Raw genomic sequence first — 18,446 nt, forward strand, 5'->3', positions numbered from 1 at the left:
GTTCCTCCCTATGGCTCATAACACTTTCTTTGCTCCTTTTCCTACTTCTGGATCTCAGAGCACAGTTGTCATGGCTTGATGGCACAGTGGGCACACAAGCAAACATGTGAACCAAGTGAATATAGGAAAAGCTTTTAGCAGTGTACCTTTTGTTTTGTTTTGTTTTATAGACAGGATAAATATAAAACAATCTTCTCTGCCACATAAATGTCCTGGTAAGTTTTAGGTTTTTAAAGCACGAAGTCTGAATGCTGTTACTCAGGGTAAGACAGAGGTACTTAATTCACTCATGTGTTTTACCCCCTTCTTTTTCCAATATTTAAATTACCACACATATTATGCAGAGATCCTGACAAACCTGAAAGCTACTAAATATATCACTAAATTCATGAGATGCAAATAACCTCAACAAACAGTAAACAACAGCCTCTGACTTGGAGCTTGAGCCTCCCAGGGTACAGAGTGCTCTTAATTCCCTCTGCTCTCATTGCCTCTTATGAGGAATTCTGCCTGACAAGATAATAAATCATGGGACTAGAGAAAGTGCTAATTCTCTCTTTTCCAGCCTCTTCCAACTTCGTCTTCACACCTCCTTCCTGTTCCCTCTTCAAACTGGGTCTCTTTTCTCGATCTCATAGATAAAGTCATTACTTCACTTCATTATGTCTAATTCCAGACATCCTGCATTCTACACCGAAAATAATCAATATAAGCCACCTAAGGAAGAAAGAGTATTTAAAAATAGGCACCCTGATGAAGACGGATGACAGGGCAATAAAACTCAGCACAAGAAAAATCTGATCTGGTAATTTTGTCTAACTTGGAAGAACGTCAATATCCTTACTTTCCCTCTAAATGCTGATCAACATCACATCCATGTGATTCATGCATTTCTTCAACAGGAACAATTTCATCCGCAGACTGAATGCGATATAGGAAGCCACGCTCAAAGACGCAAAAATATTTGCAAAAGGTGAGGAAGCCAACTAACCTGACCAATAGGTTCTTTTGTCGGGGCCTTTCCTCTTCTAGCGGTGCTTGTGGCCAAAGTGGTGGTTGTTTCCATGACTGAAGTGGACATCTCAGACTGCATCGCTGTGGCTGTGGACTCGGTTGTCATAGAGGAAGGCACTTCACCAACAAGTCTCACATTTCCTTCTATCATGATGTTGGCATCATTTTCTGCTGCCATATTCAGAACTTTCAAGCCATTGTAGTAAAGACCAGAGAGCTGGCCTTGGAAAGGATGGCCACGTTCCTTGCCTCCAATTTTTATGGTTGCTTGGCTATTGAAGATTGTGAGCTGACGCCCTGTAAAGATAACATTATATACATGCAAAAATGTTGACTGTGAACACTATACTCTATGTGAGTGACAACAGATTTTCATGGGGTGAATAATGAGAGCAATAAACTATAAGAAAAGGATTTGACTCATAATTCATTGCTTTTTAATGAGGTGTCCATGAAATGCATAAATTTTGAGAGCATTTGCATTTTTCTTAGTTTACGACGTTCTGGGATTTTTTTTTTTCTTTTTTTGCTAAAAGGCCAATCAAATATATTTGTAAATGTGTTTAGCAGTACGAATGATACCTCTCTCCCTTTTACCTGAAAGTAGTGTTAAACTTTTTGTTGTGTGTCAAGAATGCCAGGTTTCTAATTCCTTAAGATTACTTTTTCTTTAAGTCTGCCAATATTTCAAAGCATTTTCCATGCAATACAGCATAGGACCTATAGCTTTAACTATGTACATGTGAGTTTATGTATGTATAGACATATACAAATATGTGTATACACACACAGAGTTTATATACATCCCAACAAGTTCAGTGAATTTAGAAGAATGTTATGCAGTAATCTGTCATATCTCTATATAAGTGGATAAAATATTTACACTTTTAATTAAATGTTTCCTTTTTGTATTTCAATGTTTGTTCTCCTTCAACATCCACACTGAAGAGAAACACATGGTTCACACCGAGTATCTCAGAGGCAGATTCAAAAATAAATGTCTGATTGGCTTTCAGCAAGGCTATCAATTAAAATAAAAGATTTTAGATGTAAAAGCGGCTTCAGAAATGATACACATACCGATGGAGAAATCATGGCACATTTCCATTAAACAGAGAAATCCTCAGCAACAGTACCACTCTTAGTAAATAGAATAGTCACTTTAGCAGATTGGTTTCTGCTCACAAAAAGCATGCACACAACTTTAAGTTCTGTTTTAATTAGTGTTTGTTCCAAAATCCCCTTAGAAGGTTGCAAACGTTAAAGGGACTTCATTTTGATTGGCAATTCATATTGCCCACTATTTAAGATACCTACAGTTTAAACAAATTTTTTTCAGGACCGTAATGAAGATATCATAACTACATATATTTTTAGTTAATAATTTAGATGCTGGAACATGTAGTATAATCTATGAATGATTTATAATTTTTGGTTAATGTTTGCTATGAGTACCTTCATAGATTGAGTTAGTGGATTATATTTAACAGTCCCTTTAACCTTAAGTTAACAGGGTAAGATTATTAAACAGCTGGTACTTCTAGAAATGTATAGAAATTATTATACAAGGTATGCAAATATTACTCTATATTTTACTTTTTTAAAGTTGTTTTTAATTTAGTTTTACTGAAATTTATTTTTTATGTTTATTAGTCTTACAATGAAGTACTACTTGGTTATGTTCAAATTATTTTTTTATTTGAAGTTTTAATCAATGTTTTTTACCTTTGTCGAGTAGCCATTCATCAACTACTCGACCAAGTCGATATGGAATTCGCTGTCTAGCAATCGCCAGGCGCTCGTTATCATTGTTTCCTTTAAAGTTTAAAGAGACATTTCATTGGTTAAAATCTGTAAGGTCAAAGGTTAAAAGTTAATACTTAAAGCTTGAGCTATACAGTTGCCACATGATTTTTTGAAATTTGGAATTTTAAAAAGTGCTACCTAGAACATTTCATGGTTCAGACTTTTCATTCATTCATTTATTTTATTTTAGCAAACAAAATTATTCCTATGTTAATTGAAAATTAGAAATCTGCATTTGAGCTAGGTTATTAAACTTATGTTATAGACAGACCCAAAAAACAAATTTAAACATCATCGAATGGCTTTACAGAAAATGATCATTGACCTCAGGGTTTTGTCTTTTTTGATGTTTCTTATTAACTAGTTAAACATGTTCAGGTGAAACAGGTTTAAGTTTTCAAAAGACATCCAACCTCTCACTCCAGGTTAGTCATTTAAAGAACACAACTCTTAATCACCACCTAAGCCACACTTCTGCTGTCTAGAAATAGACCTGCCGTAACTTATTTCCTAGTCAGAAAAAAATATATTTGTATTTGCTTCATTTAAACAAATTCCAGAGATTCAAATACATGGTACAGAACAGACCAGGGTATTCACCCATCGTACATCCTCAAAGGACATGTTGACAACATCTTGAAGGAACACCAAGGCTTTGACAAAAGTGACTTGCTGAAAGGTAGCCTGGTTCTGAAACATGGAAGTACTTTAAAATTTAGCAAGAGGCCATCTGTAGTGGGGTTTCATAAATTAAGAACTGCCCAGATCTCAGCAATGCAAAACACAAGCTTGTCATATTTGCAAACCATATCTATCGTCAGTCTGTGCAGACATCTTTGACTTCTTTAAATAAAACAATGAGATAAAGTAAGGCTAGTACAGAGAGTAAAATACCCATCAACAAGGAACACTTAGCAAATCACTTTAAATAATTATTTCTAATTATAGGGGTTTGTGTTTGAATGATACAGGTGTGATCCCTGAGAAAACCATCCATCCATTACTGTCTTCTTATGTTAGACCAACAATACCTTTTTCTTCCATTGTATTGGTTCATATTAGTAAAGAACCTGAGAGATAAGAAGAGCCAGATGAGTAAAAAGCAGTCACTCCTAATTCAGGTCCAAATCCAAAGTCAAATGTGCATACTGTTTTTGACTTCAACCAGAAATGAATCAAGTCCCGCATCTCCAGTGGAAATGTACAGGATACCGTAGCTCATATAGTGCTCAGAAATATATTTTCTTGAGCTAGCAAGATCCTACTGCTAGTTATGAAACCAAGGTATTATTCAAATTCAGAAAATCCATGTTCTAGTTTGTCAGACAATCATCCCCGCTATCAGTATCACCAGTCAGAACAGTGTTGCAGGCAAGGATCAGTACTGTGACCCACAGAGCAGCAAGAACAACAGCTCCTGTGCCAAAAAACATGGTGGTTTTATGCAGATACTTATTCTGCAGTGACATGAACTGCTACTCTCCATGCTTCCTGTCTCCCTCGCTTGGTTTAGCATGCACATAGTTCACTATGCCAGAAGCTGATCTATTTTCTTTTGAGAGGATGTCCTTTTCCTATCCACTTCCCAATAAGAAATCATAGAATAGTTTGGGTTGCAGGGACCTTTGAAGATTACCTACTGCAAGCCCCCTGTCATGGGCAGGGACATCTTCCACTACATCATGTTTCTCAAAGCCCCATTCAACCCAACCCTGAACACTTGCAATGATGTGGCATCCAGAGCTTCTCTGGTCAAATATGCTATGTGGACTTCTATATTTGTGCCGATACTAAAAATTGCATAGATGTATATATAAAAATATACACCTTTTTCCTTATGTACGTTTGCTCTATTCTCAACTTTCTGAAACATTCTCTGTAAAACAATATTTTACTGACACCTTTCTTTTTCTGCCTTTCCAAGACAATGACAATTTAGAATAACGAGCATCAGAACACAGGTCTTGTGATGTTGTGAGAATACAGAATGTCTTATGATTTTTTTTTCCTGTTATGATCTTTAAAGTTACTGCTCTTCATTCTGGACTTCTTCCCTTAGTATAAACTTTCTGTGACTACATGGAAAGTTGAGAAGTACAGAAAAATGTGAGAAATGTCCTGTGATCAGCATAGGAACAAAGATAAGTAGTGTGATCCTCCATCCTTCTGGTTTGGATTTGTATATTCTATTTTAAAAAAATAATATATATATATGTACACATACACATGTACACACCGGTGAATTAATAAGTTATATTCCCTGACAGTCAGTTGCTTTTAGCACTAATGTTTAGCTTTTCCATAAGATGCTTATACAGTTTTTATTGAGGCATTATCAGTTGATTCACTGAATAAGTGAGAGAACGTCCTATTTCCAGAAGGTTTTCTTAACTTAAAACAAATGAATCATGAGGCTGTGTTGCTGTTGGATATATTTCTTTTGTTTTCTATATTTAAAAAGAAAAAAACAGAGGGGGTTGCCAGGATTCTTCTATGCCATTTATAAGAAAAGGCTATATTGTTCAGAAGACGTTTGCAGGCATAAGGTATCTATTAACACAATGGACAGAAGTCTCATGCTTGTAGATGATTATTCACTACAGATTCATCCACTGTTACTCACTGGATGCTTCTCCTGAACAAATGGTTCACAGACCTCAGAACAATCACATAGTCATGTCAAAATGAACCATTGTTCACAAATGCGTACTTTGGGAAGGCATTAAATTCTATGTTGTTTATTCAACTAGTGGGTATAAATCAGGTGAATTTAGTAAAAGGACCCTCTATGGTCACCAGTCTGGATCCTCAACACCATAGCATCTCTCTACTGCAATTCCATTACTAACAAGGGATTTATCCTAGGTGAGGATTTATTGCTGCCTCCACCTCTAATACTCGGCAGCTGCTCCAGGACATTTCCATGGTGATCATGGAAACTCCTCTGTGAATTAGCAGCATAAATTTAGTCCTGGCCAGCTTATACATTTCTTTAAATTATTTCGCTAAAAAGTTCATGGAGCATGTAAGTTTTTTGAGAATAGTGCATCCTATTATAATGTGATTCTATATATAAATTATGTTTTATACTAACTGCAGCAGTCTTGCACCACTGGGAGCAAAATACAAATTAAAAGCAAGGAAATAGCCATTTGATTTGCAAAGGTCACACAAAAAAATAATCGCTGATTACATTAGCCCATCCCTCAATAGAGAAAAAGTGCATTGTCAAATGCATCTCAATTTGACACTATTACATTAGCTTGAATTCTTCCAGTAGATAATACAAATGGAAGGGCTAGGGGGAAATGGTGTGGAACTTATCCAGGTTTAGTTTCAAGGAGAACACATAGGTTTGGTAATGAAACCAGGAAACACATAGGTAAGAACTACATTAAAAGAAAAAAGATACATGACATTGAAAATAATGGAGAAAATATTAAAAGCAACGAATTATTATTACATTGTGAAAACACATATCTTTTCAATATCTGCTTCTTCCCAAACAGCTGGTTTGGGTCACACACTCAGCTACAACAAATCTGGATAGCCCCAATGCATTCCATAAAGCTAAGTGTATTTACTTCATCTGGTACTCTCATTCCCAGTAGGGAAAACATAAATACTACATTTTGCTTTTCCTCAAGAGTATTCGGTGCACATTTTTCATGCGTCCTTTATTTATGCTTGTTTTTACCAATATGGTGAACCACAAAGAACTTCTTCAGTAAAAACACTTCCAAGAAGGTTAATAAATATTTCCATACTCTAAATAAACCTGTGGCTTTGAGATTTGATTTCTATTACCTGTCTGAAAGATTAAATGCTCTGGTAGGCATGCTTTTCAACCATAATTTATAAAACCCAACTGGTATGCCTAAACTTTAATTGTAGACAGCTATGTGACTATCCAGCCTGACAATTCCTGGTTATATGGCCGAGATTTCTTTGATTAAAAAAGCTGGGTCAAAATGATTCACTCAGGATGTGCACTGTGACATTGTCTCACCTGATTGAATTCTAGATAGCTTCATTCTTCTGGCACATAGATAATATTTTTGTCACAACACAGTGTTAATTCTGTACGAGAGAAAGGCTTCAAGGGAATAACAATAATTCCAAGGAATCAAGGTAAGCAGAGAAGAGCAGCAAAGGTCAAATATTGGAGTCGGAGCTAAATCTTGTGGCAAGATTGAGAAGAAGGAGTCCAAAAAAACTTTAATCATGCCTTTATATCTATAGGTCAGCTGGGACAAACCAACTGTGTGAACTTCACTAATATGTATTTTATCCCTCCTGATTTATTATATTGTCAGTGCTGGAGTGTAATTCTATTTTGTTCTCTGAAATAAAGGTGTCAGTTATTGATATGAAATGGCAGCATCCTTGAAAGAGAATAAGTAAGAAGGTTGAAAATTGAGAGTCTGTGAAGAACAATCCAGACTAGAGAAGATTTTCTTTGAAACATACTCTTTAACAGAATACAAATTCACCTTGTTAGTCTCAGTGATCTGCTAGAGAAATAAATAACAAACTGACGAAACCAAGGTCTATCTCCATTTATAAACAACCCCCTATCTCCCCAGTTTTGCTCATCATGATCTTGACACTGCTATTTCTGAATCATGACCCACCCCTGACATCCTCAAGAGGAAGGCAGAGACCTAGATCATTCTGCCAGATGCAATCAGGGATGAAACCTGACTGAGGCATCAACTGCACAGCATGGGAGGAAGCCACAGCAGCTCTGTGGTACAGGAGCAAACAGTCCACATAGTGACTCATATGGCCAGGCTAGGAAATGCGAGCACAATCTTAGTAATGTCCCATACTGAAGTTCATTCAAATCATCCACTACTGTGCGTGCACACTTGTGCATGCAAATATATATTAATGTTGGAATAAACTGGAGATGCAAAGACTGTAGGCTGAAATTTATACAACAGATGATTTTGCAACATGCAGCTTGCTTCTTCCCAGCAAGAGAGTGATATTTTAAGTACTATCAAGTGCAAGCACAAACTTTTATATGACTTCCACGTAATTTTGTGATGCTGGTGTTCACACTGGTTCCATGTCTTGGCCATATACAGATGCTTTCAGTATCATCATAGTCACAAAGGAAATTTATGTTAACAATACAATAGATTCAGAACGTAATGCATTTTGAATAGCCAATATACAGACATTCTCTAAAGCTATATTAAGATTAAAATTTAAGTAGTCTTTAACTGTCATCTAAGGAATTCAGTGGCTATGTCTACATCTGTTTGACCAAGGACCCCTTAGAGAGGTCACTCAGGCTAGAGCTCCCCACCCACTTGTACGTTGCAGGCCCAGATTATGTTCCCAGACTTTCCATGCACGATGAGTAGAGTGTGCTAGGGGATAACCTTACTTCCCCTGCTGCTGTAGACCTGGAGCAAGTCTTGCTCCTAACAAACTTAGCTTCTAAATAGTCTGCGGAACATCCCATTATCTGATCCTGCCTGCTGCCTACTATTACCTGCAAGCATCTTGTCCTCAGCAGCCATCAATAAGCTTGCCTTTATACATGCAAGCACAAGATCACCTTTTCCATCACAATTCCCTAGGACCATAATATATAAACACGAGACTGGGTTGGATGGGGCAAAGGACAATAGGTCCATGTCCACCCCAAGAATTCACTGTGTTTGTGGGGGACACTGACACTGCTTTGACCTGTATTTTTGCTGAGTCCCTATAGAGTTGTCTATCCAGTGTTTGATCCAGGAATGAGTTCTGGATGGATCAGATTAAGCTGTGTGTCTTTTTCTGTTGCTAAAATATGCCAGCTCTATCTCTTACAGTGTGTAGGACGATGAGTTGGGAGAGATGTAGGAGGATACCGTGGTCAGCCCTGAAGACTATTGTACGAGGAGTTACATATCCAGAAGGCTGATTTGGGCCTCCTCCATCGTCCAAGGGAAGACAGACACAAAGTTTGAGGATGTGTATTTTTTCCCACTGGACATCTTGAACAAACCTGACCATCAGCTTGGTAAGAGAATAGAAATGCAAAGTAACCCTAAAGTTAGGGAAAGAACCTGTAGCAAATAAGTAAGAATGCAACTCTACAACGCCTTACATTATTCCAGAAGAGCTAACCTATGAAAAAAGAAAGTTTGGCTTCTCCAAACGTCAAAGTGTCAAACCCGGCACGTTAGTATCAAATGACTATAACATTATATGGCCCTTTTCACCCTACGGAGACTCCCAGATTCCTTATAATGAACATTAAGGATTCCAAGAGAATATTCTGCTGAATGACTGACAGCAGTCTTCACAGCAGAGTGAAATCCCTCATTGGTGGCTTATAACTGCTAAACACAAAGCAAAACTTAGGTTGCCTTAAAAAAGAATCCAATTACCAGATTTATTGAGAGATGTATGTGTAAGTGGATTCCCATTCCACTGATACTACAGACTGTACCAAAACATCTTATGTTCACGTATAAGCTCCTTGTTTCATGCTTGCATATTAAACAAATTGAATAATATTTTAACAACTTTCTACAGGATAAAACTGAGAACTCTCATTAACCTCTCAGTGAGATCTGAACCTTCACTTCAAATCAACTACCTTCTGCCTTATTTTGGGTTTGATTATTTTTCACTGGATTAATTAGTAATTAAAGAGTGTGCTCTTCGTGACTCTCACATCTTCACTATAATGCAATATCTGTCTAAGTTTGTGCATTGTTGGATTGCTTACTTTGAGAGATCGGTGTATTATACCAAAAGCAAGCAAGAGAAGATGAAAAGCAACAAGGAGATAAGAAAACATAGGACTTGTCTGATAAATTAAAGGTCATATTTTGTTATCAGGAGCTTTAAAAAGATCCTTTGTACTGCCTGTGCGGCATTTAAGGAGCTAATATTGTATGGCTGCTGCTAAAATAGGCAGGAAAATTGATAGAAATCATTAAAGAGGAAGATTGAGGTATAAAAAAGTGAATTGTTGTAAGTACAGTACCATGCCCCACATCACTCCAAGAGTGATATTTTGTAGTTCTCCAAGGTAAAAGGACTCTGAACTGCTTCTAAATCATAATGTCACAGTATTTAAGGTTACTTTTCCTATAGAACTATAACCAGAAGTTGACTGTAAGCAGTTTCTTATTCAATAGGTTTTCAACAGCTGGAAAATGGAGAATATTTCAACCCTACTATATCCAAAATTAGCTAGGTCTGAGATAGCAAATACTGAATGTGTTCTTCTGACTTTCACACAGGTAGCAACCTAGATGATCTTCATTTCATGTTAGCAAAGAGCTGCTATATAGAATGCCTCTTGACAGAAATAATGCTCACATTATATATAAATGAACAAGGGCAAATGGAAAACACCATGCTCAACTCTTATTTTAAATTTCTATTGGTCTGTAATCCCATGAGTATCCAGTATTAAGGTAGAATCCATCAATAAGAAAGGTCTTCCTAACTATGTGCAAGCCTCCTAATTAAGTTTAGTCACACTGCAAATTCTGAGGATGGAACAGGACAAACTGTCAAAAGGTCATTGCTCATATTATTGCATTTTATTTTAGTCAGTGAAAGGCTTTGGGAATCTCTACAAGTTTTTCCCATATGTTATTTCTGGACCACTTGCAACATGAAATGCTATCTGAAACAATTAAAAAAAAATCATCTGGGGTTAATTTCTGCTCTTGGTTATGTGATTTGTAAGAGAAAATAAGAGTTTAGCCTTCAGTTCGTAATCACCAAAGCTACTGCAATAGAACTTCCCTAGCAGTCTGTTTGGAGGCAATGCAGGCAGCATAATTTCATGATCATAACATGACCAGAAATATCAAACATGTAAGAAATCCAAGGCAGTTAGCATCAATCCTCATCAACAGCACACAAACTAAGTTGACTGTAACTGCAAATATTAAAAATGTTGATTTCATGTTCTTTCACAAAGCATGAAAATGCTAGATTTAATCACCACTATGCCCCAAAGCCCTGGACCATACAGATGCTTTGTCACACTCGCTACATATGCTGTGGCTGCGTCAGCTCGTTTTCCTAGGGACATGCATGATTACGCGCAAGCCAATGGAAACAACAAAAGTGAGGTCATCATTTGGACAAGCCTTTGCCAAGCAGAAGAAACCAAATGCACCCATACAGATAGAAAATGGCATTTAAGAGATAAAAATCTGTTGTGTGTCAGCAATGCAGCAATAAAGTAGCCCTCGGCCAAAGCAAGCTCCAGACTTTCAGTTCTGTCTAAAAGTTGTATTTCCATTTGTGTATTTATGCCTTGCAGACATTTTACTATAAAAAAATAATCTATTTCAAATGGAAAGGTTTAAACTTGTACACATAGGGTTTTTTAATGCTTTTGGCAAGGCACAGAAACAGAAACTGTAAATAATAGAAACAGATGCCCAGTGAGATAAAAGCAAGGGAGTGCTTTAGGACTGCAGAACTATAATGAGCAGTCCACCACACAACAGCATAATAGCCATGTTAGACTCTCAGCAGGGACTTAGTTTTATCTGTTAAAAGGTGAAACACTCTGATTCCCTAGTTATATATTTAAAAAAACCCTTTCACTAATATTTTCCGTTTAGATTAATCTGTGATATGTAGCCTGTTTATGTAACTTTAATGAAATACAGCTTTTTTCTTTTTTTAAAAAAAAAAAAAAATCTGCAAAGCAATTTGTGGATGGGTTGGGCTCAAATGGTTCTAGTAAATGGGGTTATGTTGGGCAGGCAACCAGTCACTAGTGGGGTTCCACAGGGATCCATCTTAGGGCAAGTACTCTTTAATGTCTTTATAAATGACTTGGACACAGGACTTGACGGAATACTAAGTCTGCTGATGACACAAAACTGGGAGGAGCTGTTGACACTCTCAAGGGCAGAGAGGCCCTGCAGAGGGATCTGGACAAATTGGAGAACTGGGCAATCACCAACCGCGTGAAGTTCAACAAGGGCAAGTGTCGGATTTTGCACCTGGGACACGGCAACCCTGGCTGTACATACAGACTGGGGAACGAGATGCTGAAGAGCAGCTCTGCGGAGAGGGATCTGGGGGTTCTGGTCGATGGCAAGTTGAACATGAGCCAACAGTGTCCCTGGCAGCCAAGAGGGCAACCGTGTCCTGGGTGCATCCAGCACAGCATTGCCAGCCGGGCAGGGAGGGGATTGTCCCGCTCTGCTCTGCGCTGGTGCGGCCTCACCTGGAGCCCTGTGCGCAGTTCTGGGCAACACAGGATAAAAAGGCTATAAAGCTACTGGAGAGTGTCCTGAAGAGGGCTACAAAGTTGGTGAAGGGTTTGGAGGGGAAGCTGTATGACGAGCAGCGAAAGTCCCTTGGTTTGTTCAGCCTGGAGAAGACTGAAAGGGGATCTCATCACAGCCTACAGCTTCCTCACAAGGGGAGGAGGAGGGGCAGGCGCAGATCTCTCTGGCAACCAGACAGAACCTGAGGGAATGGCAGGAAGATGTGCCAGGGAGGTTTAGGTTGGACATGAGGAAAAGGTTCTTCACCCAGAGGGTGCTGGAGCACTGGAACAGGCTCCCCAGGGAGGTGTCACAGCCCCAAGCCTGACAGTGCTCAAGAAGCGATTGGAAAATGCCCTCAGGGACAAGAGTTGGACTCAATCCTTGTGTGTCCCTTCCAGCTTGGGACATTCTTTGATTCTGTGAAGTGTTCCAAATTAGCTTTGAGATTCTGATTCTGACTGAGGTTTTGATTTTGAAGAAAATTTAAAACTGCGTTCTTCGAATGCTCTGGATTTCTATGTCCAAAACTTCTACAGTTTCCTTCTTTTATGATTTAGGAAGTTCTCAAGGGAGGGAAAAGATGGTTACTATAATGTATTTATTACTTTGCTAAAATCTGTCTTCATGGCTTCTTGCATGCTCTCTGTAAAAATGGGAGGAAGACCCACTGCTGAATAAAGCACCTGTGAGGGGGCACGGGCATGAGAAAGGTTCTCAGTGTTGTCACCAGCCCCCTCCTATAGAAAAATGATTCCAGTGCACCCTGTTCTGTAAAAGCACTTAAAGACATACTGAACATCAACCACAGAAGCAATTCCCGAGTGTCTTGCTAAACAATGACCTGAAAAGGCCTTTAAAGCTACAGGTCTCTTCTTGGATGTTTTCAGATGACAGCTGGTGTCAAGGTAGGCTTAGGCAACTAGAAGAGAAAGCCACCGACTCCAGTGCCAGAACTAACATATGGATCTGAGCTCCACCAGCTAAATCAAGATATCCCAATTCTTTAAGCTCTTGCCCAGAACACACTTTCATATGAGGATCTACTCTGTTTTAAAGTTAACAAGGTCACATTTTTGATAGACAGCCCAGAGCTGGCAGCTAACTTTTGTGTAGGTATAAATTTATTGGCTTGATTTTCAGAGTTAATCTGAATTGAAACACCATAATGAAAAAGCAATCAATATTAAGCTATTTAAGCATATATGAATTTTCAAAGAAATACGCAATCGCTAGTCAACTGTCAATATATTTAATTTTTCATTTTCTTTTATAAAAATCCATTTGCTGATGCAATATCCAAAAGTAGACTCTACTTTACTTTGAAAAACTTATGAAATGTTAAATGGGGAAAAGAACAACCTTTGAAAGAAAATAGCTCTGCTAGCACAATTTACACATCCACTTTTTCTCAGGAAACCACTTGACCTTTTAAAAACATACTGAAACCCACTACGTTGAAGAAATTAGATAAGGATATTATAATCTTTCCAGCTTTATGAATTCTAGTACCTTGTCTAACATGAAGCACTAATGCATTATTAAAATATAATATAATATGCTATTGAAATTATTTTTTTAAATGACAGCACTGAGAATGATGAAGCATTAAATAAACATCTAATTCTAGGCAGATAAAACACTAACAGCTAAAATGTACAGATGGCTTACTAATAAAATATTAATGTATTTCACTTTAATAAGCATATTTTCAAGACAAAATTCAGCACTATAAGAAGGAAGGACTACATGATTTCATCAATCCACCATCCACAATTACCCATGAAAGTACTGCCATGAAATAAAAAAATTAGATGGGAAAAGGAAACTGCCTACTGTCCTTGGTTTTATTAATATGTGCATGGATTTGCCACTGCTTCCAAAGTAGAATGCGAGAACTTTTGTGGCTAAGGCTGAGGTAAATACAATTAAGATTAAAATATGTCTAACTCCCAGGATGTATTGTTACCATTAATAAAGCACAAGGCTAAAACATGATTCTGACAAAGACTGGAGTAACATCCTGCTTTGTTTTCTGCATGGAACACCCATGGTGCTCACATCCACAGAGAGGTGGCAGAGGCAAGAAGCCAGCAGATTATTTCTGCCAGACTCATGCAACATGGCTCATTCCTCCAGATCACCTGCAAATCCATATGCAGGTTTACTCCATAGAATGCTCTTTAACTAAAGTCAGCTACTAGAAAAAAAAATACATGTAAAAAACTGTGAGATATCAGATAGAATGGCTGACCAAATGGCTCGATAATAATAATTTTCCTAGCTAGCAGTATTTATGGATGTATAAATATACAAAGTTGAGAAAGATAAATGATATGTTAGGTTTGGGATGATATTTTCAGTTTCTCTTTCTGTTGATTTGCAAGCACATTCTCAGTTCAATGCAATAGGATTGACATGATTAAGACACTGTATAGCTTTGTTTAGCACAGTAATATTTCTGGATATAGAAATTATTTCTAGATATAGAAATTATACCTGGAAACATTTTTTTGTATGATTTGGTTAATTCCTGGGAAAGTATAGTTATATCTGCATTAAGAACACAATACTAGCACAGCACTTAAATATTCTTATATTGATAGTACGCCCCTAATACAGACATAGGTATAATCTGATATGCACATCACAGGACATGAATATTGAGCCACTTGATCCTGTCTTTAGCCATAAGACTATTGTTTGGTTAATTTGTAACCTGTAACAGGCTCAAACAGGTCTTCCAGGAAACCATCTTCTCCTAACGTGATGACACACAGTAAAGAGAAATCTTTCAGCAGTGAATTCCAAGGTTCACTGTTGAAATCATGTGCTGTATTTCTTGCATTAAATTCTTAGTTCTGGTTATGACTTTCTAGGAACAGCTGAAGAGCACTGTAAGCATTTAGTGTTTTCTCCCACTAAAAGCTGTAATAAAGTCTCTGCTTAGTTTTCTTTTTTTACACTATAAATTAGTTGACCTCTTTTGGGCTTTTGTTACACATCCTCAGATTTTTTTCCATAGAACCACAGACCCCAGGTACAGACCTTGATACCTGTTCCAGAGCTGGCTTCAAAGTGCTGTAAAGGGTGGTAAAATCCTCCTCAGTTCTTGCATTTTAGCCTTTTGTGCCCACAAAGTAATTTCCATAAACTCCTTTGTCATAGCATCACATGATGTTTCATATGGAGCAATCTGGAAGATGAGACCTCACAAGTGCATTCTCAGAATTATATATTTCCAGGACATTATCTATGTTGCTGTAACCTTCAACTTTTGCTTAGAACCATATATTAGCACTTAGCACTTCTGCAGTCTAACTTCCTTTAAATCCTCCTGGCTTCCCAAGAGATCATGTTCACACACCACAATTACCCTGCCCTCATTATTCTTTACCACCTTTTTTTTTTTAATCTTTGTAGCAGTCACACATCAGCAGCAATGACTTAATACAGACTTCCAGGCCACTTATAAAAGTTTTTGACATTTTCAAGCCCAGTACAGGACCCTGTGTAAAACCCCACTAGATGTGTTTCCAGTCAATGAATGCTCCTCCTTGCTAACTATTTGTTGTATGCAATATTGAGTTTATTAGCTCAAGCTGACTAATGAAAAAATAACTATGATCACTGCTCATCACTTTTTGTGAAGAGCATCCATCAGCTTTGGGACTGATGATGAGGTGTATGGCTGCCATGCATAGGCTCCACAAAGTCACTGCAACACTGAACACTGCAATGCTGCACTTCTGTGGATGGTCATGTGGCTCATAAAGGATGATTTACACACACAGGATACCTATGAGCACCAGACAAGTTAAAAAGCGGAGGTGGAACCTTGAAATTGAGCCTGAAACTTCGGTCCAAATCCTTCACTTGTGCCTTATCCTACCCTAGGTTTTTGGAATTGATGGTGCAACCACAGCACTGTCTTCAGTCTGAGTCTGTATTTTATTTCAGACAAAAACACACACAAATTTGCATGGAAGACGACTATGGGACTGGGACCCTTAAAGTGAGATTCTCAGGAGTCCTTTAGGGGAAAATTGCTGTGAGGCAGTTGCTGTGCTCCGAAAATGAGAGCATATTTTCAAGACGTAGACCTATACCCAGCTACAGTGAAACTTTTAGTAGAGTTTGTTCTTTTCAAAAGAGCATATTTATTCTCCTCTCCCTATTGTGCAACTGTAATTTTAAAACCTTAAACCAGTACTCTATTAATGCCTGTGAGATCTGTGAAACAGGAAAATCAAAATTGTCTTTATATGTACTTAACCCTGACAATAGCGTGTTTCATTCAGTTTTTTAATATCCAGTGAACTTGATACTGCACCAGAAAGGCCAATTAACTCCTTAGAAATAGTCCACTAAGGAAAATAAACCATTCACATCTCAATTAAACCAATTTGTAAAAGCATAATTTCACTGCCTTTAATTCAGTTAACTTCTGCTTGTAAGGGGTTGAAATCAGGATGTCATTCACAATGTTTTGTGCTTCTGATATAGTGATAGATGTTCAATTCTGCTTCAAATTTATTTGAAATGGTGCATACTACAGAATGTGACTCTCATGAAACTCAGAAGCGTTCTAGGTTAATTATATTATACAAGCTTTTAAATCTTTTTCTAACAGGTAGGATAGACTGCAAATAAGACCATCTGGGTTTAGCTACACCTTGCTAGGCTCAAGGTAACTCTGAACACTCTTGGAACACTCTGAACTTACGAAATGCACAATATAATACAACAGTCCTGTAGAACCAAGCTGTCATTAATCACAAATCCAAAGTATTAACGGAAAAGTTATTTTGAAAGTGTGGATGCTACAGCTTCAAGATATTTTCTATTTGGAACCAACAAGGCTTAAGACTGCAAAAAGTTAACCACACCGCAGGATGAAGGGATGGGTGTACACCTCTCTCGTGTTCACATGGTACAAAGAGGAGAAAGAGAGTCTAAAGTGTGTAGATACTCATATGTTCAAGACAGCAATGATGTATGTCCTCCTGAATACCTGCTTAACGCAGTTCAGTGTCTTGAAAAATATCTAGGACAGAGCAGGTTGGCATCTTCCCTACTGCAGTATGAATTAAGAGTAACTGTTTCTGAATTAGTTTGATAGACGTTCTTATCCTGAAGACATAAAGTACTATTCTGCTGTCACGCCTCACAACACCAGTAAAATATAACTGGGGACACATGCACAAATGTGCCCCAAATGAAGAAAAAAAAAAAAAGAAGAAAACAACCTTCTGAGAGAACCTAAAACACAATAGCACTGCAGAGAAATTAATTTTGTTTTCCATATGATTGATTGTCTGGTTGGAAGGCTCAACACCGCATTGATTTGTTCTGTCCTGAGAAAGGCTCCGATTTCAGACTGACTTCAGGGCTGCCCCAGAAGGTAATGGAAACAAATGGCTTTGCAGAAGGAGCACACGGCAGCAGTGCTCTGTCATACTCTTCTCTTGCATCCCCTATCAGCCCGTAAGAGCATTAATACCAGTCTTGGAGAAAACGCAGGTGTATGCCCATCAAGTAGGGCATCTAAAGTGAGTGGCACAGTCACAACCCTGCCAATACTTATCACACAAGTGTAACACAAAAGTAATTTTACTGAAGTCAGTGGATGCTGGTTTGACTTAGTGAGTGAAATGTTACATAAAGTCCTGCATAATCCTGAATCGGGCAACAATGAACCTAGTAGAGGACAGGCTGAAAGGAAAGAGAGGAATCTGGTGTTTGTCCAAAACTTTGCATTGACAACATGATTCTGCCACTGGGAAAGAAAAAAAGAATGGGACGTACCTTTTATGACATTGATTCTATCATGTATATAAGCATTGTGTTGTTACAGAAGCTACTGAGTAGCTAAAATTCCTCGGTAAATAATTTGATTAAATCACTTTCTTTTTAATCAACAACACATTAATCCTCCATTTTGAACTTATCCTGCTACATTGGATAAGTTGTGATACTGCGGGTTACAGGCAAAACATACGTCAAACCAAATGAAAGTGTGCAAAAGAATCCCTACATACTGGCAATGTTTCATCTTTTGTGATCTGACTTTTACTGGGATTGTTAATACATAATGGTCTTCCTGAAGAGGTGAATGGAACCAGCTGTGACAGATTTGCCATGCTTCATTCTTAGATCTTTTTTTCACTCCCACTTTCTTCCTCTAACTTGAATCCCCACAGCTTGTGGTCTTCTTCACAAATTCCATTTCCATACCATTCTGTGCCTAATTATTGCAAGCAGGTATGGGTACCGTCCTTTGCCACAAGACAAAAAGAGTAGATACCTATTCCTTTCAGTATTTTAGAACACCTTTTTCTGAATCGCTGCTCATTTTACATTTTC

At 37.8% G+C, this 18,446-nt stretch overlaps 1 protein-coding gene across 25 annotated transcripts in view; it reads right to left on the reverse strand.

The window, feature by feature from the left end:
- The window catches only part of NRXN1 (neurexin 1), a 739,204-nt gene that overhangs the window by 104,462 nt on the left and 616,296 nt on the right, over positions 1–18,446 (reverse strand). For 14 of the 25 annotated variants that reach the window (XM_065632964.1, XM_065632962.1, XM_065632959.1 and 11 more), the window contains 2 exons: positions 2,740–2,829; positions 992–1,311 (listed from right to left, as the gene is read on the reverse strand). In XM_065632964.1, the coding sequence (XP_065489036.1) occupies positions 992–1,311; positions 2,740–2,829 (410 nt within the window). The remainder of the gene's footprint in view (positions 1–991; positions 1,312–2,739; positions 2,830–18,446) is intronic. The other 11 variants (XM_065632973.1, XM_065632971.1, XM_065632969.1 and 8 more) reach the window with 1 other exon arrangement.

The sequence above is a fragment of the Caloenas nicobarica genome, chromosome 3 (assembly GCF_036013445.1).
Source record: "Caloenas nicobarica isolate bCalNic1 chromosome 3, bCalNic1.hap1, whole genome shotgun sequence".
Lineage (NCBI taxonomy): Eukaryota > Metazoa > Chordata > Aves > Columbiformes > Columbidae > Caloenas > Caloenas nicobarica.